This window comes from Talpa occidentalis, unplaced genomic scaffold (assembly GCF_014898055.3).
Source record: "Talpa occidentalis isolate TD23 unplaced genomic scaffold, MPIMG_talOcc4v2.1 talOcc4.7, whole genome shotgun sequence".
NCBI lineage: Eukaryota > Metazoa > Chordata > Mammalia > Eulipotyphla > Talpidae > Talpa > Talpa occidentalis.
Window position 1 is genome coordinate 51,455,992 of NW_023605083.1, and position 22,395 is coordinate 51,478,386.

Genomic DNA, 22,395 nt, shown 5'->3' on the forward strand with positions numbered 1-22,395 from the left:
GCCACAATCCAGATTTCCCTACACTCGGATTCTCTCCTCAAGAAGAGCATCTTAAAGCATTTTATTAGACTGGTACCCTCTTAGCAGATGACTCTAAAGTATTTCTTCAAGATTAATCTCTAAAGGGCCTCCCCGGTGGCGCAGCGGTTGAGCGCTGGCTGCGAAGCTGCCCGCAGCCTCTGCAGCACCGGTTTGATCCCTGGCTGCTGGGTGAGGGTCCCAGGCGCGCAGATCTCTCCTGCGGCCCGCTGCTCCCCTCAGCAGTGTACTTCATCAGTCTGCCTGTTCTGCTCCCTGCTCTGGTGAATTCTCTCACCCTCCCGCGCTTCTGACTGTACCCAATGCTTGTATAAATAAATAAATAAATCTTAAAAAAAATTAATCTCTAAAAATTACACGGATTTAAAAGACAGACTCCAAATCAGTACAAAACTTTATATATGTTGAAAAAATGAAGTGTGACTGAGATCTTACAACAAATCATAATTAATTCAAATATTTGCTGAATGTCAAGCATGTGCTAGATACTGTGAATCCAATGGGGGGAAAGCCCTTGGCCTCCAAGAGATTCAGACTAGTGAGGAGTAATTCAAAAGGAACTAAGTGAGGATAATAGGGACACCTAACCTAGATAGAGGTGAGGTGGTGGTCACCTTTCTAAAAAAAAGGAAATGAGGAGTTTGGGGGTCGGGGAGAGGAAAAAGACTGTTTATGTGGTCCTTCATCTATTGCTCAAATTCTTGCTCATTAATTTACTACACAGAATTCAAGCATTTGCATGGTCTTCTCCAAATAGGCACTGTCAAACAAGGACTTTAACATTTGCCATATTGATAGAACTAGAACTATAGGGTCCAAACATAAATTTATAATCCATACGCTCTCCCTAGAGAAAAATAAAGCAAGTTGTCAGTCAACCAAAAATAGAAACAGAAGTGAAAATGGGTATCTTTAACATAGTTATAATACGAAAAATAACCAGCAAACTAGTAAGTAAACCCAGATATTAAGCAACAATCTTGGGACCAGCCAAGAACTTCCTTTCCAGCAAAATGAATTACAAAAGGGTGGTAGCCTAACAAAATTGGGACAGCAGAGAGAGAGAATAAAAGATGGAACAGCGTGGAAGTAGAATACAAAGGAATCTTGACCAATAATTTTTCCATACTGATCAATTATTTCAGAGATTCTTACCTAAGAATTTCTCACCCATTATTTCCCACCCAAAGTGGGTGGGGGAGAGGGAGGCAAAATGAATACGAATACAGAGTAGCTATGTAAAAGCCTTATCCAAAGCTTTTGACAGAAAGACAATAGATCTACACTCTACATTATGACACTAACAGTTACATCTGTCCCTCTCTGTCAAAAATCAGGTTGCTCTTTAAGACAGCATCCGCTGAGTATCCGCTCAGATTAGTAGTTGTCAACTTAGTTTGGCTATAAAAACAGGATGAGTATATATACTTCACCAAGTACAAAAACACAAACTACTTTCAAGAACCACAAGATACCAGAGGCAGAGGAACCAGAGATCATTTACATCTGTTTCACAGATGAGGGTAAGGTCCACCTGACTGGTCTGTGGTGCAACTTACTCAACCACAGCCTGGAAAGCCTCCCGATTCTCTCAGAAATAATTCTTACAGAAAAATACAGAAATCAACTTAAAACAGAACCCATAATGAGCAGATTTAAGGTTTACTAGGTTTTCAAAAGGCAAAATAAATTGTGCCAACAAATTTTTAAGCTAGCAAGAACTGAAGTGCTACAACTCCCACTTAAAATCCAGTTGTAATTTCATCTGGCACCTATATTTGGTCTAAATTGTTACTTTTATAGAAGTCCTATTACTTTGATTAACCGCATTCTCAATTTCATTTTGATTCCAATTGTTCCTAGAACCTTATTAAATTTTGATTTCATAGAAACTATTAACGACTTTTTCTAAATTTAAGCGTAGTTACACAGGTTGCTTCCTAAAGGGATTTTGTGGTAATTGTGTTAACAGCACCCAAAAGGAAGGCCCAAAAGATCCAAGAAAAAGCTCACCATTCTAAGGTAGCAAACTATTGTATTTTGAGTTACAGCCATTTAAATTTTCTTACATTAAGTGCACCAATTCCGAGGATGCTAGCAATGACTACATACAAATATTCTTTCCCATTTATGGTGTCAGAATTAGTATACCCAACTTTTACTAATAGCATACAGGATTTCTGCAGCACAAAGAAAAGCGAGGTTCCTTAACAGCCATACGCCATCCACACAAAAACAAAAACTTTATTTTTTGACTCCCAATAACTCGAACAACTCCCGGTTCAAAACCAACCTCTCTCATCCTTCAGCCCTGAAAAGAAGAATTTTCATTCCCTGAGAACAAAACGCAGCCTGTCCAGAAACCCGCGGCGGCAGGACTCGGGGGAGCAGCCTTCCGGCCGGGTTCCGCGTTCGCCCAGTGACATCATTTCACCCGCGCCGCGGCCGGGAGGGCGGGAGCGAGCGCGAAGCCATCTGCCGGGCGCGGGCCGGCGCTCCGGGGGGCTGCGCCCACACCTCCCGCCGCCGCCCCGGGAACAAAGAGCGCCGGCAGCCGGCCGCGCCCCCGCCGAGCACAGGGCGGCCACACCTCCAGAGCGTCGCTGGGCGCGGCCCGCAGGTTCCCAACGGCCTGCGGCGCGGCCGGGTCCGCCCTCGCGCGGGCGCCAACGACCAGTACCTGCGAGGGGAGGCTCCGCCCTGCGGGGCTGCTCCCGCGGCTCCTCGCTGGGCCGCCGCCTCCTATTGTGACCGCTCGACCTGCCAGCGGCCAGCTCGCCAGGCCCGCCGTCCCCGGGCCTCCTCACCCCCAGAACCCAGGCTCCGACCGAGGCGCTGTTACGGCGCTTCCTTCCTCCCCGCACCATCACACGGGCCGCACCAGGAAACGTCGAGTGCACGCCCAGAGGTGACAGCAGTAGGCTAACGCCTCGGAGGCGCCATCCTCTCTTCCCCCCGCGCCCCAACCGCCCGGGCCTCCGCGCTGTCCCGGACAGCGGCACGAGGGGCCCCGCCCCGCCCCACCGTGCTGCACCGCACCCCACCCCGCCGCGCCCCGCCCCGCCCCGGTGCAGGCGGACGGGCAGCCGCGCCGGCGCACTACCCTCCGCTGCGCGCGCAGGCGACACCCTGCTCGCTGGGCCGCAAAATGAGCGAGCAGGAGGCCCTCCCGCTTCTGGGTTCAGGGTCGACCCCCGGCCCGCCCCTCACCGGAACAAACCTAGCAGGCCCAGCGCGCGACACGGGCGAGCGCTCCGCCCCTTTCCCCGAGGAAAGGGCCCCGCGTGCTGAGCCCCCTTTGTTTCCATCCCGCGGGGGAGGGGGCGGGGCTGCGCGCGTCCCGCGCGCTCGGGCTAGTTCCGGCAACAGAGTCGCCGCGCAGCGCCCCGCGCAGCCCCGCCCCGCCCGCCCCGCCCGCCGTCGCACGGCGCTGGCCTGCAGGCGCCCCCCAACTAGTGTACCGAAGTGGTGGATGTTAGTCCGTACCTCCCACCTGCACAACTCCGCAAACAGTAATCTCACTCAACTCACAATATTTACTCATCTGGTACGAAAGATAGGGACTTTTACTGATATATAGGGTGGTAATCGTCTCACAATGGAACAAGCTGGTTCAAACCTAACTAGTCCACATCTAAGGCTTAATTAAGCCTGGCACTTAATTAAACCTGGTGATGTTGGGAAATGAGCTGGTATTACTACCGAAGCCGACTTGGTTCCTGTCCTAATCACATTCAAGGACTAAAAGTACGAGCGTCCGTAAAATACTAAGATAATTAAATGATATCGGAAGGAAAAGAGTCTTCAAGGACATTATGGAAGTGGGCATTTTTAAGCAGACAGGAATTAAATTATGTCTGAAAGGTTTTGGACTACACTTTAGGGCAGTGGGACAAAATTAAGGGCCAATCAACAACAAAAATCAACCCAGCTTTTATTCCTCGACATCCCAGTCTAGTTGCCACTCTGGACATCAACAACCTCCAGAAGAAAGTTAAGCAATCAGACTAAAATGATGTTCCAGGCACCTCTGAATCTCTACATATTAGTATCACTATGTGGTAATTAGTTGTATATATTTGTCTCCCATATCAGAATGAGTACTAGACTTAGTTTTGATTTTGTAACCCCAAGGTCCAAACCTACAGTATGAAACACAACATCAGGTGCTTAGCAACTGCAAAAATCAAAGTTCCAGCAATAACATCATAGGCTTTTGCCATTCCTAGACAAAGAGAAGCTCCAATGAGGTAATGGATCCCTGTGAATACATCTCCTCCAACTCCACACCCATCATGTAGCTCAGTTATCTACCCCTTACTGCCAACCTTCTAAAGCAGCCAGTTTGGAAGACTGCACCTAACTTGTCCTCCATTCTCCCATTTCCATGATACAGAGTCAAAAGCCCAACCACACTTTCAGATGATTCACTAATCCATTTCTAATCTCTGAATCCCACAGAACCCCCAGTTCACTGTTGTGGATTCACCTAGTATTTACAGATCTTCCCGGAATCCTGAGCTACATTTACTTTCTTTACAGAGTAATATAGACCACCTTGAAACTGATTTTCTTATATACTTGGATATGAGCTATGCAGTGAGAGGGGGAAAGGTACAGAAATCACCACTTGGGAGCTGTCCAATCATAAGAGTCACATTCCTTAAGTGCTGAATATCAAAAGTTAAAAATGGTTACTGTCCTCCAGGGTCCCTAACCCTTAAGCTTACATCAATCCCCTGGGCTTCAACCAATCCTTTGTGAGGGAGACTCCTTGAGAACCCTTCTCAAATGGTTAAGGTCTTAGCTAATTGAGCTCTAGGGACTTAAACCAAGGAGTCTGTCAAGACGTAAACCATAATCCCACATTTGAGATATGTACTGCAATTTCTTATTTTCTTAACCAGAAAAGCTGGTACCCTACTATAAACACACCACGAATGAACGGGCCCCACAGTGGGCCACTGTGAACTATATGATGTGGCAGGGAGTAAATAACACCAGAGCAGTTGTCAAGCCCAGTCCACCAAAAATTTCATTTGGTGTCAGTTCACAGAGGTGGAAAGTCTTGTGGAGAGGCATCCAGTAAGACTTTCTGCAATGATGGAAATGTTTTATACCTACACCATCCGGCTGGTAGCCATTAGCCACATGTGGGTTACTGAGTACCTGAAAGAGTGCCCGTGCAATCATTGAATTGCCAGGATCAGCTTGAATAGCCACATAGGCTAAGGCACAGCAGAGCACCTGCAGGAAAAGTAGTTTCTTGTGGCAAAAGCTTTTGAGAATGACTCAAGACTTGAAAAAACAAACATTTATCACACATTTATTAATGACTACCAAAAAATTTCTTCCTAGGTACCCAGGTCATTTAAGACCACTCACCTTTATAATAAAAATATACCAACAATACATTTCTTACCAAATAAGACACTATTAGAATTCTCTCAAATGTGCCTGATCTTTAGGACTGTCTATCCTAATTCATGGGAACAACAACAGATTTTGATAGGGCTGCACTGGATCTAGAGATGAATTTTAGGGAATATTGGTATCTTTACAATATTGAAACTTCTGATAGATAAGCAAGATACATTCTTCTATTTACCTGAGTCATTCTTTTTTTTTTTTTCAGTAATGTTTCAGTTTTCCTCTAGGTCTTATACATTTTTGTCTTTAGGTTTACATATATAATTTTATATATAATTACATATGGTTTATATGTAATTATTTAATGGTTATCTTAATTCTGCTGAGTTTTCTATCCATGGAATCCTGTTGGCAGAAAATAATGACTATTCAATTTCTTTCCAACAGTCCTTTTCTTTGCCTTCTTTTACTGCATTGGCTAGGACCTCTAGTACAGTCCTAACTAGATATGGTGAGAGCAGTCATTTTTGTCTTATTCCAAACCTTAAGTGGAAAATTTTCAACATTTCACCATTTAATATGTTTGCAGGGTTGTTTTTTTTTTAAAAGATCCATTTAGCAAATCAAGGGAGTTCTATTTTATTTCCATATTGTTAAAAGTTCATCATAAATGGATGTTTAATTTTATTAACATTTTTTGCATCTATAACATAATCATGATTTTTCTGTTACTATATAAATTACATTGACTGGTTTTGGGATGTTAAACCTATTTTACATTCCCAGTAAAACTATGTCTTGTATTACTTTTATATACTGTTAGACTTGGTTTGCTAATATTTTGTTTCAGATTTTTATATCTGTATTATTAAATGAGGGCTGGTGTTATTTTCCATTTTTGTAATGTCCTTGTCAAATTTTGTTACAAAGGTTATGCTAACCTCAGAAAATGAATTAGGGAATGTTCTCTTTTTCTAATCTCTAGCAGAGTTTCTGTCACAATGGTGTTATGCATTTTTTAAATGTTTGGTAGAATTTGTTGGTTAGCAACTATGAGTTAAATTTCTTTAGTAGTTATGGATTTCTTATCAGATTTTGTATCTAAGTTCTAACAAAAGAAAAACAGCCATAATCTTAGATCATATGTGAAGATCTCATTCTGAAACTCAATCTCCTTCTAGAAAACCATTTCCTATTCTTGTGAATTTGAAGAGTACTACTGCCAGAAACACATTTTCAAGCACTGCATAAACAATAATCATAAACAAATTTTACCAAAGTGACAGCTAATAGTCATTGAAACAGTAGTGTATAATTTAGTTCTGTGTTCAACTTGGCATTTCTAGACATCATAGAATATCTAAATAATGGTTATCTGAAGGACCTTTAAATAAAAAAGGTGACCTTTAAATAAAAAAGGTGAGGCTATATGCTTTCTTTACATACTTTACATACTTTACATACTTTTATCATAAAAGTATGTAAACTTTTTTTATTTTGCCCCTTTACATACTTTTATCATAAAACCTTACAGTAGTAAATGTCTGTTTCCTCTATTAAACTGTATGTTCCTATAGGGCAGGTTCCATTTCTCCTTCCTTTGTACACACACCACTTACTTCCATATTAGGAGAGTGATGGCTGGTACAGAATGCACAAAACAGGAAATAAGAGCATCTCCTATTTTAAGATGTTAAAAGGAATGATGAAAGAGCTGCAGATAAAGAATCACGTGTTCAGATGCTGAAGAACCAGGCACACAAAGGAAAAATATCAGGGGTAAAAAAATGCTATACATTTCTAGGTCCAGCCAAAGGTGTTTGAGTACAGAATGGCCCTCCCACCGGAAGTTCATGTCCCCCACGCCCCCCACCCCCAAACATTGTCAGGAATGCGGCTCATCCACTGCCAAGTTTACTGAACTCTAGCCTCACTCCAACCGGACCACTACTGCTAAGTTAGTGGCCTCTACTCAGTGTTCAAATACAACAATCATTTGCCTTGCAAATGTGTATTTACTCGACTCTGCTGCCTATTAGTGAACTCCTTCAAGCCCAGGACTAGGTCTCACTGATTCTGGGAAGGGGTAGAGCACAAGACAAGTGCTCAATAAGTCGTTTAATTCAGATATGTAAATACTTCACAGCTGGTAAATTCCTAAGGAAAACTGTGTACACACACGAAAAAGAGTGGGTAGTACAAGAGAGTAACAAAGAGATAAAAAATAATTGCAAAATTTCCTAAAGCTAGTTTGTTCTTTCCTTAAACATTTTTCTTCTTTCACCAAAATTAGATAAAAGGACCTAAATAAGGTGAAGTTTACACAGGGGAAAAGTCTAGCACTATTCAAGCTAAATTGTATCTTAAAGTATAACGAAGACTTCATCTAAGGCAAAACAATAAATATAAATCCTTTCACCTGTAAGTATTACCAACCTGTCAGAGTAGAAAGTTGATCAACAGCCATGAGCGGTAGCTGCTAAAGACCAGAAAGGGGCAGCAAAGGCACATCAAAACCCAAGTTAACTTAAGTCCACAGGCTTGGAATGCCAAGAGTGATCAGACTGCTGTTTCTACAGTGCAAGTGAGATGACAAGGACTGAACCATGGCAGTGAGAATGACAGGGAAGAAAGCTCTTAGGGCAGTGAAGGTGGGAATGAGGCTAAAGCAGACCCAGGGTGAAAAGTCATCGATGAGCTAAGAAGGAGTTCAAGAGGGAAGATGAATAAACGTAAGTGTTAAAATAAGTCATCAGATACAGAAAAACAGAGGTCTAAACTAAGTTAAAAGTGCTGAGGCAAGAATGCAAATAAAACATGTACTGCACGAAACAGCGTATTTAATCTGTGGAATAAGGTATGTCTGTAGGAGGTGACTCTGAGGCATGGCCTGACTTTACACGAGCCCTTTGAAGCAGAGATTTTTAAAGGCTCCTTATCCACTCTGGCCTGAAAACAGTGATCTTGAGTGCAATTCTAGCTGCTTTTACTCTCATTCTAAATTGCTCCAGCAGCTTAGTCTCCAGGCAAATCATATTCTGATGCTGTAATTTATCACATTCAACTGGACAGCCACAGGCAGAGTTGAACAAATACAGATCTAGGTTATTCATTTAAACAAAGCCTATTATTTTGTTTTAGAGATGAACCAATTTTTATTTTTAAAATCATGTATTATATTTAGATTGCTTTCAGTGTTTTGATATTATATAAAAAGATATATTATTGTACATACATATAATTTGGATTGCATTTGAATATACTGCCATAAAGGTTAAATTTCTTTTTTTTTTTTTTTTTTTTGGCCGGTCTCACAGGGACATTTATTCACGTCAAGGAGGAGACGGGGCTGGACGAGGGCACAGGGACGTCCCACGCTGCCGGCTCCATCGGCCTGGCGCTGCGGCGGGCCGGTCAGTGGTGGCCGTGGGCAGGTGCGGGACTCGGACCTTTCAAAGCTTTACTTCTTTTATCAGCACTCCTGATCTTGTAAATGATGACGCTCATCAGCCCCATTCCTACCCAGATCTCCTGGTAGACCTGGGTATAGTAGGGCTTCATGGGGGTCCAAACATTTTTAATGAGGCTCTGAAACATCTCGGCGCCGACCCCGACCCACGGCTGCGGCCGCCCGACCCGCACGCCAACGACTCGCGAAGGTCACCGGCTGCGCAGGCGCCGCGCGGGGCCCGCCGGGAAGGCCAAGGTTAAATTTCTAATAGTGGAATTGTTGAATCAAAGGGCATGTGCCTCTTTTGTTTTATTTTTGAGAAATGTTGTTAAATTGCCACCGAAAAAGTTGTACCAGTTTTGGGCCTCCCCTGGTGACACAGCGGTTGAGCGCTGGGCTGCGAAGCCTCCAGCAGCCTCTGCAGCGCCTGTTCGATCCCCAGCCACTGGCAAGGGTCCCACATGGCGTGTCAGACCTCTCCTGCCGTGCCTACTGCTCCCCTCAGCAGTGTATTTCTTCATCAGTCTGCCTGTTCTGTTCCCTGCTCTGGTGAATTCTCTCACCCTCCCACGCTTCTGACTGTACCCAGTGCGTGTATAAATAAATAAATAAATAAATAAATCTTTAAAAAAAAAAAAAAAAAAAAGTTGTTCCAGTTTTTGCTCCAACAGTTCATGGAAGTAATTGGGGGTCAACACTAGAGGAAAAACAGCAATGTTTAACAGGCATTCCCTCAGAAAATAGGCCAACTCCACCTATAGCAGTAGCTGAAGACTAGGGTAAGAGAAGCTCTGAAAATGAAACCTGGGCCAAGGTACTCTGAGAGCAGCCATATTTCAAATCCATCTTTAAGTTCTCTTTTATAATTTCCTCCTGTTAAATGCTCAGACTTTTATTATGTTCTTATTAAATGCTAAAGTCTAGGAATTAGGCCCAAACTGGAGCCAAAGTGACACTAATAAGAATAGCGGTATTTAGGTGACCAAAAGGTTCTTGGTCAAAGGGCTAACTAGAAGTTCAATAACCAGAACAGATACCCAGGGAGTCCCATAAATGGCTGCAGAGGAAAGCCAGGTAAAACTGGTCAAATGCAATTAGGAGGAACAAGGGCCCAAATCATTAAGAAATACGCACTAAAGGAAAATATAACCTGAAAAGCCAATGAACATGGGCTATAGTTTAGTGTGTCAACAAAACATATGATGATATAAACACTGATTTAAGAAACAGCAGCACAGACAATTGGCTCCTTCACTTTAGGGAAAAAAAAAGCTGCTGAAAAAGTCCAGGGGAATGAGATGGTCTTAAGATATTTGAGATTCAGGGCCTCCCTGGTGGCACAGCGGGTTTAGTGCCACGCTGTGAAGTGCTGTGAAGCTGTCCGCAGCCTCTGCAGTATGGGTTCAATTCCCAGCCAGCCAGGGAGAAACCTACATGGCATGGCAGACCTCTCCTGCCTCGCCCACTGCTCCCCTCAGCAGTGTCTTCGGTCCGTCTGCCTGTTCTGCTCTGTCCCTGGTGAATTCTCTCACCCTCCCGCGCCTTGGACTGTACCCAGGTCTTGTATAAATAAATAAATCTTTTTTTAAAAAAAGATATGAGAATAAAAAACCACCAATAAACTATTTAAGATGGCATTAAAAGCCACATGGGTGAGTTACTCAATGATGCTGGGTCTCTCCTATGTATATTAAATATCTACATTACTTTTAAAAAGAAGAAGAGAAACATGAGAATGTTCTCTAAGCAGAATCAACCACAACATCTGTTTTTAAATCAACTTTGTGCTATTCTTGTTTCATGCATTTTAATTCCTTATATATATTTAAATACAGATTTGTCACTACTGTTGTCATTCTTGTTATTTATAGTAATATTCCTTTATTTCTTCCTACTGTTTTTATTCCTTTGTTACACAGTTAATTCCTTTTTTGGATCATGAAATGTTTTAATTTAGGGATTTTAGTTTTTAAAATATTCATGACGAAAACTAGTTATTGGCATAAGGATGCTTAACTTTTCTGTTTGAAAGTGTATAATAACAAACTTGATCATTTGCATGTACACAATAATTTTAGCTATATACTTAGAATATATAAAAGAGAACCTAAAAATCACCTAAATGCTTTTTTTTGGGGGGGGGAGGTCATGTTTTTGCTCTACCCCAATTATAACCCTATGAAAAATATATTCAGGAATATATTCACAAAATGTCTTTGTAATTCCCAACACGTGTCATGAGGAACAGACTTCTTAGGAACCTTGGTGGAGCTCATGTGACTACACAGTTGATAACTTGGCTCTAGATGGTACCCGTACCTATAGAACTCTAACATCCTGCATAGTAAAATGTGACCAGCTCACTAAAACTTTTAGAGTTCTCATGGTACCTTCCACTGATGATACAGTTTTAGGAGCCTGCCCAAGCACAGACACTGATACATGGCCCATTTCTACAAATTTTGTACTTTATCTATCTATTCTGCATTCAACAGAGCTTCCCAGATTTTATCTAAGTTAAAGAAAGAAATGTGTTATGTGAGCAGAATTTCAATTTACACCCCAAAACAGAAATGATAACCTAAAATAAAACCTTTAAAGCAGGACAATTCTTTGTAGAGCAAATAATAACATTTATGCTTCCATGGGAAGTTTATTCATTCTCCCCTTGTCCTCGCACCCCATACCCCTGGCTTGTTTCTATCACAACAGCATATTATAAATAAAAACAAAATAAACTTAGCAGGCACTAACATTTTAAAGGCCAACAAAGAAATGCCAAAATGTTTATCATTACTGATATTTCTAATCACCTCAAATATTTTGCCCCAAAATTAGGCACACAAGAACTGGAGTGTAGGCCAGAGGTGTGGGGGTGAGAGGATTCACCAGAGACTGGTGAATTCACCAGTGATTCACCAATGGCTGGTGATAGCTTCATAGTGCTGAGAATTAACTCCTTGTACCACGAGGGAGGCATTTCAAAGAAAGCTGCAACAATAGATGTGTTTCCAAAATAACTTCAAATTTTCTATATAGGAAAGCACTCATTAAAATATAAAAGCTGATGGGGGCCTCCCTGGTGGCGCAGGGGTTAAAGTCTTAGTGCTCTCAAGCTATCACCAGCCCCTGCAGCCTGAGTTGGATCCAGGCCAGGGAGGTGACCCACATGGAGCAGCAGACCTCTCATCTGGCTGGCTGCTCCCCTAAGCAGTGTATTTCAGTAGATCTGCCTGTTCTGTTCTGCCCCTCCCCCACTCTGTCTCTAGTGAATCCTCTCACCCCCCTACACCTCTGGCTTGTATCCCAGTTCTTGTGTGCATAAATAAATAAATCTTTAAAAAAAAAAAAAGTAAAAGTTGAGTAATTTTTTGCCACTATGACACAGATGAGAAATGTCCCCATACAAAGTGATGACAGGAATATCCAAAAAGAGAAAAATGTGCAAAAGGTGACATTTTATAAAGCAATTCAATAAGTGAACATAAAAGCTACAGAACCTCAGTAGTAAGCAAAGAAATACACATTTTTAAAAAAGACAAAACATCACTTACAAAGTAAATGACACTATAGAGGAGTTAATGATGTGAAAAGGGAATGAAACAAGCATTCCTCTATTGTATAGGTGAAATATAAACTGATGCACATGGATGTGTATAAAACTAGAGAGACAGACTAAGGTAGAAAAATGTTCATATCCTTTGATTCAGTTCTACTTGTGAGCTAGGTTCAAAAAAGCAGATCATTCAGAATATAATACAAAGCTATAGTAATGAAAACACTGTGATACTGGCATAAAGACAGACATATAGGTCAATGGAATACAGAGCCCCAAAATAAACCCTTATATATGTGGCCAAATGATTTCAACAATGGTGCCAAGATTACTCAGTGGGAAAGTAAGTCCTTTCAGCAACATTGCTGGAAAATTGGTTATCTATAATGCAAAACAATACAGACAGACCCTGACTTTTACATAATAAACAAAATAGTACCTCAATATGAATCAAGGCTCTAACTGTAAACACACAACTTTTAGGGGGATAATATTTGAAAAAAGCTTCATGACAGTGATTTTGGCAATCATGACACCAAACACAGACAACAAATAAATTGGGTTACTTAAAATGAAACAATATGTACCTCAAAGCATACAATCAACAGAGTATAACAGAAACCTACAGAATGGAAGAAAAGATTTGCAAAGCATGTGCCTAATAAAGGGTTAATATCCAGAATATATAAAGAACTCCGATAACCAACAGAAACAAATCCTTATTTAAAGATGGGCAAAAGACTTGAATAAACATTTCTCTGAAGAAGATATACAAACGGCCAACAAGCACATGAAAAGATGTTCAACATCACTAATCAATAAGGAAATGCAAATCAAAATTACAATAAGATACTGTTAGGATACTACCCTTTAGGATAGTTATTTAAAAAAAAAACTCCACAGGGCCTCCCCGGTGGCGCAGCGGTTGAGCGCTGGGTTGTGAAGCTGCCCGCGGCCTCTGCAGCGCCGGTTCGATCCCCGGCTGCTCCCTGGCCACCGGAGGAGGGTCCCACATGGTGCACAGGCCTCTCCTGCTGCCCGCTGCTCCCCTCAGCAATGTACTTTGGTCCTTCTGCCTTCTCTGCTCCCCGCTCTGGCTCTGGTGAATTCTCTCTCACCCTCCCGCGCTTCTGACTGTACCCAGTGCATGTATAAACCAACCAAACAAACAAATAATAAATAAATAAATAAATAAGACATGCCTCTAGAAAATTAAAAAAAAAAAAACAAAAACAAAACTCCACAAATATAAGCAAGGGTGTGGGAAAATAAAAATCTTTGTGCACTTTTAAGGGAAATGTAATATGGTACAGTCAGTAGGGTTAACAGTATATAGTGGGTCCTGAGAACATTAAAAATCGAAATGATCCAGCAATTCTACTTCTGGGTACATAGCCAAAAGAACTGAAAGTTAAGGTCTCAGAAAATGAATGCCTATGTTCCTAGCAACATTATTCAGAATAGCCAAACCATGAAAGCAACACAACTATGATGCAGGGATGAATGAATAAGCAAATTCTGATATATATATATATATATATATATATATATATATATATATATATATAATGGGTTATTCAGTCTTAAAAATGAAAAAAATTCCAATATGTTGTAACACCAGTTAATCTTAACAATGCTATGTGAAATAAGCCAATTACAAAAACACAAATATTATATGAAGTACACAAAACACTCAAATTTACAGACACAGAAAAGAAAATGGTGGATTGCCAGGGTCTGTGGGAGGTGGAGAGACTGAGTATTTACTGTTTAATGGGTACTGAGTTTCCATTCTGCAAGTTGAAAGTTCTGGAGATTGGTTGCACAAAAAATGTGAATGTACTTAACACTATCTAACTGCACATTAACAATAGCTAAGATGGTAAACAAATTATGTTAGGTATATTTTACCACAATCAAAAAAAAAAAAAAATCTCATCACAGAGGTAAAGGGTGTGTTTTAAAAATATAAACCAGCTCTTATGACTCCTCGGCTTGAAATCGTCCAAAGATTCTAACAGGCAAAAAAAAAAATCTAACCTCCCCTCCTGACTTACCAAGAGCTACATGATCTGTACTGTGCTTACTCATGTTGTTCACAAGGCTTGTTCTTTCTCATCATTTACATCTTAGCCTAAGTGTTACCTTAAAGATCTTCAGGCCTTCCCCAATACTTTAAGTAGGCAACTGCCCAATACTTGCACAGCACTTATCTGATTATTTACTGTTTACATATATGGTTCGTTTTCAGCCCCTTCTACACAAAGTAAGAACCAGAAGCTGGCAAGGACCTTCCTTGGCAGTCTTTTCACCACTGTATCCTGGTGATTCAACAGTGCCTGGCATAATAGGCACTTAATAAATATTTGCTAAATGAGTTTTTTTTAAAATGACCGAAAGCTTCACAATTAAAGACTAGTTCAGTAAATTACCATATATCCTATGATGGAACATTATGCAGTCATTTTAACTGAAGTTTCTTGTATATTTAGTGCGCAGGTTGTATTTTCCAAGATGGCCTTATAAGCCCTCCCACCCTTCATTCTTTTAACAGTATGTTGACATTTCTCCCCAGTATGGGATTAATGTCCCCTCCTTCTCTTGAATTTGGCCAGTTGTGTAACTATGGTGGAAGTGATGCTTTGTGACTTCCGAAGCTAGGTCATAAACGGTCACACAGCATCTGCCTGATATTGTGGGACACTCACTCTTAGAATTAAGTTACCATATTCTGAAAAAGCACGTGTGTGTGTGTACGTGCGCGCATATGCGCACACCCAGACTGAGAAACTCAGTTAAAGTCCCAGCTGAAATCTGTATCATCCATCAGACATGTGAGAGAGGTCTTTGAAATGGCTGCAGTGACACATACCATTTGAGTCACCTAGATGAGCCCAGAAAACCCAGCATCTTGAAAGATGCAACAGGTCTGTATCACCAAGTTTTAGGGTAATTAATTACACAGTTGTAATCAGGACAATTTAGTTTCATTTTGACCATGCAGAGAAAAATAGGAAAGAAAATGCTATTTTGAGAATAGTTACCTACTGAAAGAAGATTAGATTACACAATCATTTAAGTGTTTGCTACCTGGAATTGGGTATGGCGCTATGAATGAAGGTAAAAATACTGCTGGAGACTAGTGTAAATTGCTGTGACCGGCTTAAGCTGATAATGAAAGTTTTCAAGTGACAGCATTTAATAGTAAACTGTACAGCTGTGATCACCTCCTTCCAGCACAATACGCTACAAGCCAGTGTTCATCAGCTGAGAATAGGTCAAGTCAAAGAATTTGGGGGAATTGTCACCACTTCCAAAACTATATGGAGGATGGGGGTAGGAGGGACGATGACAACAAATGGGCTGGCCTTCTTTCTCCCTGCCTGAACCCTAGTTCCATCCTCCGTCATACATTAATTAGTTAAAATGGAGGCAATTTTTTTTTTAAGATTTTTACTTAATTTTTCATACAAGAGCTGAGGTGTAGGCCTGAAGTGGTGGGGGGCCGGGGGAGGATTCACCAGAGACAGAATGGGGAGCATAACAGGCGGACTAACTGAAATACACCGCTGGGGGGAGCATTGAGTCAAACAGGAGAGGTGTACTACATAAAATAGAGGCAACTATTAAGAAAAACCACCTTCTATCCCTAAATTTGAAAATGGACCATACCTTAAATTTAAGTGAGGATAATAAGCAAAGCATCAACATGTGCTTTGACACTGTGTTCAGAATAGCTAAGTAAATATTTTATAACTTGTAACAGAGGCATCTCCAAAAAAGGAAATGACGCACCCCACTTAATGAGGGGTAGAACTGAGTGGCCAGGTGAAGCTATAAAATGTGGAAGGCGGGTAGACCAGACAGAGGAGACATGAGAGACTCACAGGGGAGAAACATGTAGAAGAGAGGTATGCAGAGACACTTGAAAGAGACATGTGGAGGAGAGACTCATAAGGAGGCTGATACTGGTGGTTATTACCTTGATTTGTAATTTGATTTTGTTCCTTTCATTCCAGATTTGCCTGGCTCCTTTCACCCCTTTCCTATGGTTCCCAGTCAGAAGTCTAAGGACTTGGGCTTCAGTAGTCCTTCTTCAGGCCAACCCTGTTTGACTGGGCACTACCCACAAGGGGATGGGTAACTTTGGGTGTTTTATTGGGAAATTGTTACCCTTTCTGCTCCTCCCTCTATTCACACTAATCTTTAATTAAAGTTCTTTCACACTAAGTATGCTGTGTCTTTGCGTATATGCATGGCCAGACCCCTTTAGAGCACACAAGTTTGGGGGGTTCTGGGGTGTTCCCTCAGTCTGCCTCGGTCTAACAGTAGCAGGGATAGAAGATCTGGGCTAGCCACAGCACTACAGCTGATTCCTAAACAAGTCATTTCTTCCACTGATGTAACACTTTCCAAATTTATTTTTAAAAAGGGGTTGGATTAGCTGTTTTCTATAATCCCTTTTGACTGTCAGAAGAAGGATGTGTTTGTGGGTGTGTGTGTGCATGCACGTACGTGTATACCTACATACATCCAAGAGGCATGTATCAGGCAGCAGGTTCAGTTGGGTTTTGCTTTAACAGACCAGTACCCCTTTATCATGGAAAGGAAGAAATCAGAAGTTGTTAACAAACACAGAAATAGGATTTTTAAACATTCTATCCAACACTCACTCTCCTCCCCAGAATGATGCCTAATGATCCTATTCAATTGCAATCTGTATCCGTCAACTCTTGTTGGTTCTCATTCCACTTATCTGCTCGATGTTTGCTCTATTGTGTTTATTTTTATTGTCTGTTTCCAACAGATGGTAAACTCAGGAAAAAATGGTCATCTTTGTTTTGCATCATGATGTATCCCATAATGCTAAAACAACATAGATGACGATCAATATTATCTTCTGACTAAATCTGTTCGAGAAATTATAAATACATCATCAAGAGACCCTAATCCATTCTCTCCATTTCCCTGTAGGAAACAATCATTAAGCATATGTACAGGAGGCAGAAAAAAGAGGAGAGTATTTCCTGACAGCTCTTAGGGTCTCATCAAGTGATAAAATCCCTTAAGCTTTTTTCCCTTCTGCTCATATATTTCTGGAAAAACCCCATCTCCTAAAAGCACCAAATCAATTAGACGGTTCAGAAATTAGAAAACAATCTTTATAGTAGATAGAAAGTGTCTGGCAGTGGTGGACAGAAATCTCTACACTTACACACCTAGAGACAGAACAGCACAATTTGCCTTCTTTGCAGTAAATAAACAAATGAATTTTTATATAAGTGAATATAAACAAAGTAAATTTTATATAAAAGTATATTAAACTGAGCAGAAAGAAAATGTATCCTCAGAATACCTTCACAATTACAAAACACAGTTGCCTGTGGTATTACTGACCTAAAGTGATTTTGCCCATTCCCTCTCATCACTCTTATTTTCAAGATCATTTCTGAAATCTGTGGTATGATGAATTTTATGGAGCCACCTATATAGCCTGGAAGTCTCCTTCAGCAGCTTGCTTCTAAAATGGAAGCCGAAAATTCAGCCTCTGTCTCTGGATTATTGTGATAATAAAAGAGACTCTGGAATGCTAAGACCATACCACTCTGTAAACAGAATGAAGTTTATCTGAGTAAAGCTCACAAAGACAGAGAGTTCAACATACAAAACAAATAAAGTCATCTGGAAAATCCCAATAATTAATTTCTTGATGGAGGTCCAACAGGATCTTGATTAAAACAACAGAGAAAAAGATCACTTGTATTGGTCGCCCTGGGGAAACCACCAAGGGAGTGTACATTCCTGCACATAAGACACAGGAAATGGGAGGAAAGTCACTGGAAACTTTCGGTGGAAAAGACTATCCAACATCAGTAGCCAGATGTTACAAACACTAGTATCTACTACAAGGGCAGGGCCAGCAAGAGTGGAGTACTGGAAAGCCCCCAAAGACTATCTTTAGAAATAAAAGAACAGAAGCAACACAATACAATGAAACAAAATCACCAAGTTTCACCTGATTTTAAATAACGAAACAAAAAGAAGGGCCCAAAGCAGGTCCTTTTACATGAATTAGGCAAGTTCCATTCTCAATTCTCAACATTTAAATTTGACTTTAGAAACTGAGTCAAAAAAGAGAGAAAATGGAGAAGAAATCAGAATCTAACACAATCAACTGCAAAAAAACAAAACAAACGCAAATTGGAATGTCTAAGACATTTCAAACTGGAAACAGACAACACAAATTGCTAAGACAATCATCAACTTTGGGAGCATTTGTTCATACGTGAAGATAATTCATCCAGGCTGTGCAGAGAAGAGGAAGCATGGTAATGGGAGTAAGCAAATGCAGGGCTTATCAAAAGTCCAGCTCACCTCCTGGGAACTAACCTCAAGTTTTCTGGAGCAGTTTAATAATCTAAGGCACAAACCAGCAAGGCGCTCTGCAACTTGACATTGTGCCCCTTCCCCAAAGTCAAACTGTCCTACCTATGTCCAGAATTATGCAAATGAATACAACAATATAAGGGAAGCATGCATTTTCATCATCGTAGACATCAACACAGACCTCACCTTGTCACTGTCATCATGACAAATGTGGTCGTGATGGATGGACTGGCACTGAAAAGAAGCACCAACACTACCTACAAAAAAAAGGGAGGAAAAGTTAAGATGAAAATAATTCCTTACATTTAAGTGGTTTTACCAATTAAAATTGTCTTTATACCCCTTTTATCCCATCTAATTCTCAACAATACTAAGTAAGCAGGATAAGGATTATTATTACTACAGTTTAATTGAGCAAAACTAAAAATAGGAAGGCTGACTTATACAAAGTAACAGTAAAGTGACACATCCAAAACTAAACCATTCAACCCCTGATTTCACCTCTTTCACCTAAGAAGATTTCAAACTATGGCCACTTAACATAAGCACATGCCTTCAATAAAGCAGACTTCTATTTAGAAGAAAAATGTACTCCTTTTCACACTACACATACTTTCTTCAAGAAAAAGACTGACCCTATAAATTCTTAGCAAATACACAATCATATTATAAATAGGCTTGCTACTTTAAAGATAAACACTTAATACACTCAATCATTTGTTGATTTAAAAAACTATTTCCTAATAATAATTGCTCTGTGATACTAGTGACATTTCTGACCCACAGAGAAACAAATGATTGGTACAAATGATTAGTCTTTTTTTTTTTTTTAAAAAAAGATTTATTTATTTATTTATTTATTTATTTATTTATTTATTTATTTATTTATTTATTTATTTATACAAGCACTGGGTACAGTCAAAAGCGCGGGAAGGTGAGAGAATTCACCAGAGCCAGAGCGGGGAGCAGAGCAGGCAGAAGGACCGAAGTACATTGCTGAGGGGAGCAGCGGGCAGCAGGAGAGGTCTGCGCGCCATGCGGGACCCTCCTCCAGTGGCCGGGGATCAAACCGGCGCTGCAGAGGCTGCAGGCAGCTTCGCAACCCAGCGCTCAACCGCTGCGCCACCAGGGAGGCCCCAAATGATTAGTCTTTTGGGAAAAAAGGTCTGGTTCCTACCTCACACCATACAGAAAATGGTGAGTTAAAGATCCAGGTAGATTAAAAACATGAGAAGAGTTTTAAAAGACAATATAGATTCCCCTCTCCCACAATCTTGGAATAAAAAATCTTCTGAAAGAAGATACTAAAACAATACAAAACAACTTATGAATAGTCAGCATGAATAACTGGATCAACAACAAAGCTACATACTCCTCCTATGTATAAGAATTTGAACTTGGGTTTATTCCCATTAACCTGTTTAAGATAGCATGTCACCTAAGTTACTTGTCAACACGGTTTATGATAGAATTACCAAATGGAGAAGTTACATCTGGACTGGAAGTAGAACAGACAGTGGTAAGCCATATTTTTGAGGTTTTCTGACTATAGTGACATGTTATTAGGCATTTTCTTGTAGAGGATTCTGGAAATTAATGACTATGGAGTTCTCTGTATCACCCAACATGGATATCATCTCTTTGGACCTGACCTATCAGTTGAACATTCAGGAAAGTATGAATTACTACATATACTGCTCCAAAGACTCCCAGTTTTTGTTCTACATCCTTCTGAATAAAGTAATGCCAAATGAGACTTATAATAATTTTACTGGTGTGAATGTTTACTGGAACCTAAGAATATACCCCCCAACACCCTTGTGGACATTACACTGACAAATACCATACTTTATAAAATGTACAATGCATCAAATGTCCAATTATTCCATACTCCATTATGAAAGAATGTTGTGGACTATACTTTGACACAATGTTTCCTAAAATTAATTTTTTTTTACTTATTGAAATAACTCCTTTAGACTTGTTAAAATGTAGGTTTTCATCAAATATTATTCTTATGCATTCCTAAAAAAGGTAAGTGTAAGTCATTAAATTGTCAATACCAGAGAAAGAAAATTTTAAAACCACAAAGAATAAAATATACAACCCTACTAGACAGATTTATCAGTTAAATTCTTTATATAGATATTCATAATCCCTGTGACAGTGACTATTTCTAACCTACACAGTATATAAACTGTTGTCTGCCAACTAATTTTTTATGGTATTGATTATAAGATACAAAAAGGACAGCATTAAAAAAAGAAAACATTAATCTTACTCAAACATGGGAATAAAAATACTACACACAATCAGCATAAACAATATGTAGAACATAGTGATAGCAAATTTAATATAGTGTGTCAGCATAATCTACACATGCTTACATATGGAAAGCCTGATTCCTAACCCCATTTAATACAAGAAAGTCTGCCAACAAAGTATTTGGGTAAAAAATAAATTTTAAAAGCTTAATCAGGGCCTCCCTGGTGGCGCAGCGGTTGAGCGCTGGGTTGCGAAGCTGCCCGCGGCCTCTGCGGTGCCGGTTCGATCCCCAGCTGCTCCCCGGCCACCGGAGGAGGGTCCCACATGGCGCACAGACCTCTCCTGCCGCCCACTGCTCCCCTAAGCAGTGTACTTTGGTCCTTCTGCCTGCTCTGCTCCCCGCTCTGGCTCTGGTGAATTCTCTCACCCTCCAGCGCTTCTGGCTGTACCCAGTGCATGTATAAACAAAACACACAAACAAACAAATAAATAAATAAAGTATGCCTTTATTAAAAAAAAAAAAGCTTGATCATATCAAAAGATGCTGAAAATACACTTATATTTATTACCAATTTCTATTTTTCAGAAATAAATTTATTAATCAATTTAAGCTTTTGCTGATGGGTGACAACTCTGGGCAGGCTGAAAGGGGACGGGTTCAGTTGCCAAAAATATACAATTATGGGTAAAAATAATATAAACATAGAGTTCCCTCTAGTACTGACATCATTTGACATATTCCAAATCCATAATTTTTGAAGAAAATGTAATATCCCAAAATATTAAAATCTTTTGGGCTTCCCCAGTGGTGCAGTGGTTGAGTGCTGGACTGCGAAGCTGCCCGCAGCCTCTGCAGTGCTGGTTCAATGCCCGGCCGCTGGCGAGGATCCCCACATGGCGCGCAGACCTCTCCTGCTGCACCCGCTGCTCCCCTCAGCAGTGTACTTCATCAGTCTGCCTGTTTTGCTCCCCGCTCTGGCTCTGGTGAATTCTCTCACCCTCCCGTGCTTCTGACTATACCCAGTGCTTGTATAAATAAATCTTTAAAAAAAAAAAAAAAGATTTAAAAAAATATTAAAATCTTCTGGGATAGAATCATAACAAAGTATTGTGTAAAAAATGAGGTAGATATGTTTCAGGGTAAAGCTAGTAAGTGTTTTCAGTCTTTTACTAATCAAATATTATATAATACTAAAGTTAAACCAGTGTAAAAAACCCTAAGAGTTGATGAGTATGAGATTCCTTCAAAGAGATACCAAAACAAATCTTATTCTTACACAAAACTACTGCATTTAACATATGTCATATTTATTTCCAGTGAACACAG

At 40.4% G+C, this 22,395-nt stretch overlaps 2 protein-coding genes across 16 annotated transcripts in view; both read right to left on the reverse strand.

Annotated features, from left to right (window-relative positions):
• Positions 1-19,060, reverse strand: part of RNF38 (ring finger protein 38) — a 59,866-nt gene extending 40,806 nt beyond the window's left edge. For 3 of the 15 annotated variants that reach the window (XM_037494533.2, XM_037494540.2, XM_037494537.2), the window contains exon 1: positions 2,720-2,822. Coding sequence is in view for 5 of the 15 variants with exons in the window: in XM_037494530.2 (XP_037350427.1) it covers positions 2,333-2,341 (9 nt within the window). In the remaining 10 variants the exon portion in view is untranslated. Of the gene's footprint in view, positions 1-2,332; positions 2,487-2,719; positions 2,823-2,920; positions 3,018-3,259; positions 3,352-5,208; positions 5,225-14,848; positions 15,008-18,989 lie in introns of those variants that run through there. The other 12 variants (XM_037494530.2, XM_037494529.2, XM_037494527.2 and 9 more) reach the window with 7 other exon arrangements.
• On the reverse strand, positions 8,689-9,073 carry LOC119232505 (ATP synthase subunit ATP5MPL, mitochondrial). Its single transcript, XM_037494541.2, has one exon. It carries the CDS (start codon positions 9,004-9,006, stop codon positions 8,824-8,826), a length of 183 nt encoding a protein of 60 aa, XP_037350438.1. The 5' UTR covers positions 9,007-9,073; the 3' UTR covers positions 8,689-8,823.
• Positions 19,061-22,395: the final 3,335 nt, after the last annotated feature.

Excerpts from the sequence above, each read along its gene's own strand:
- LOC119232505 (XM_037494541.2), bottom strand. The coding sequence starts at position 9,006 with ATGTTTCAGAGCCTCATTAAAAATGTTTGGACCCCCATGAAGCCCTAC.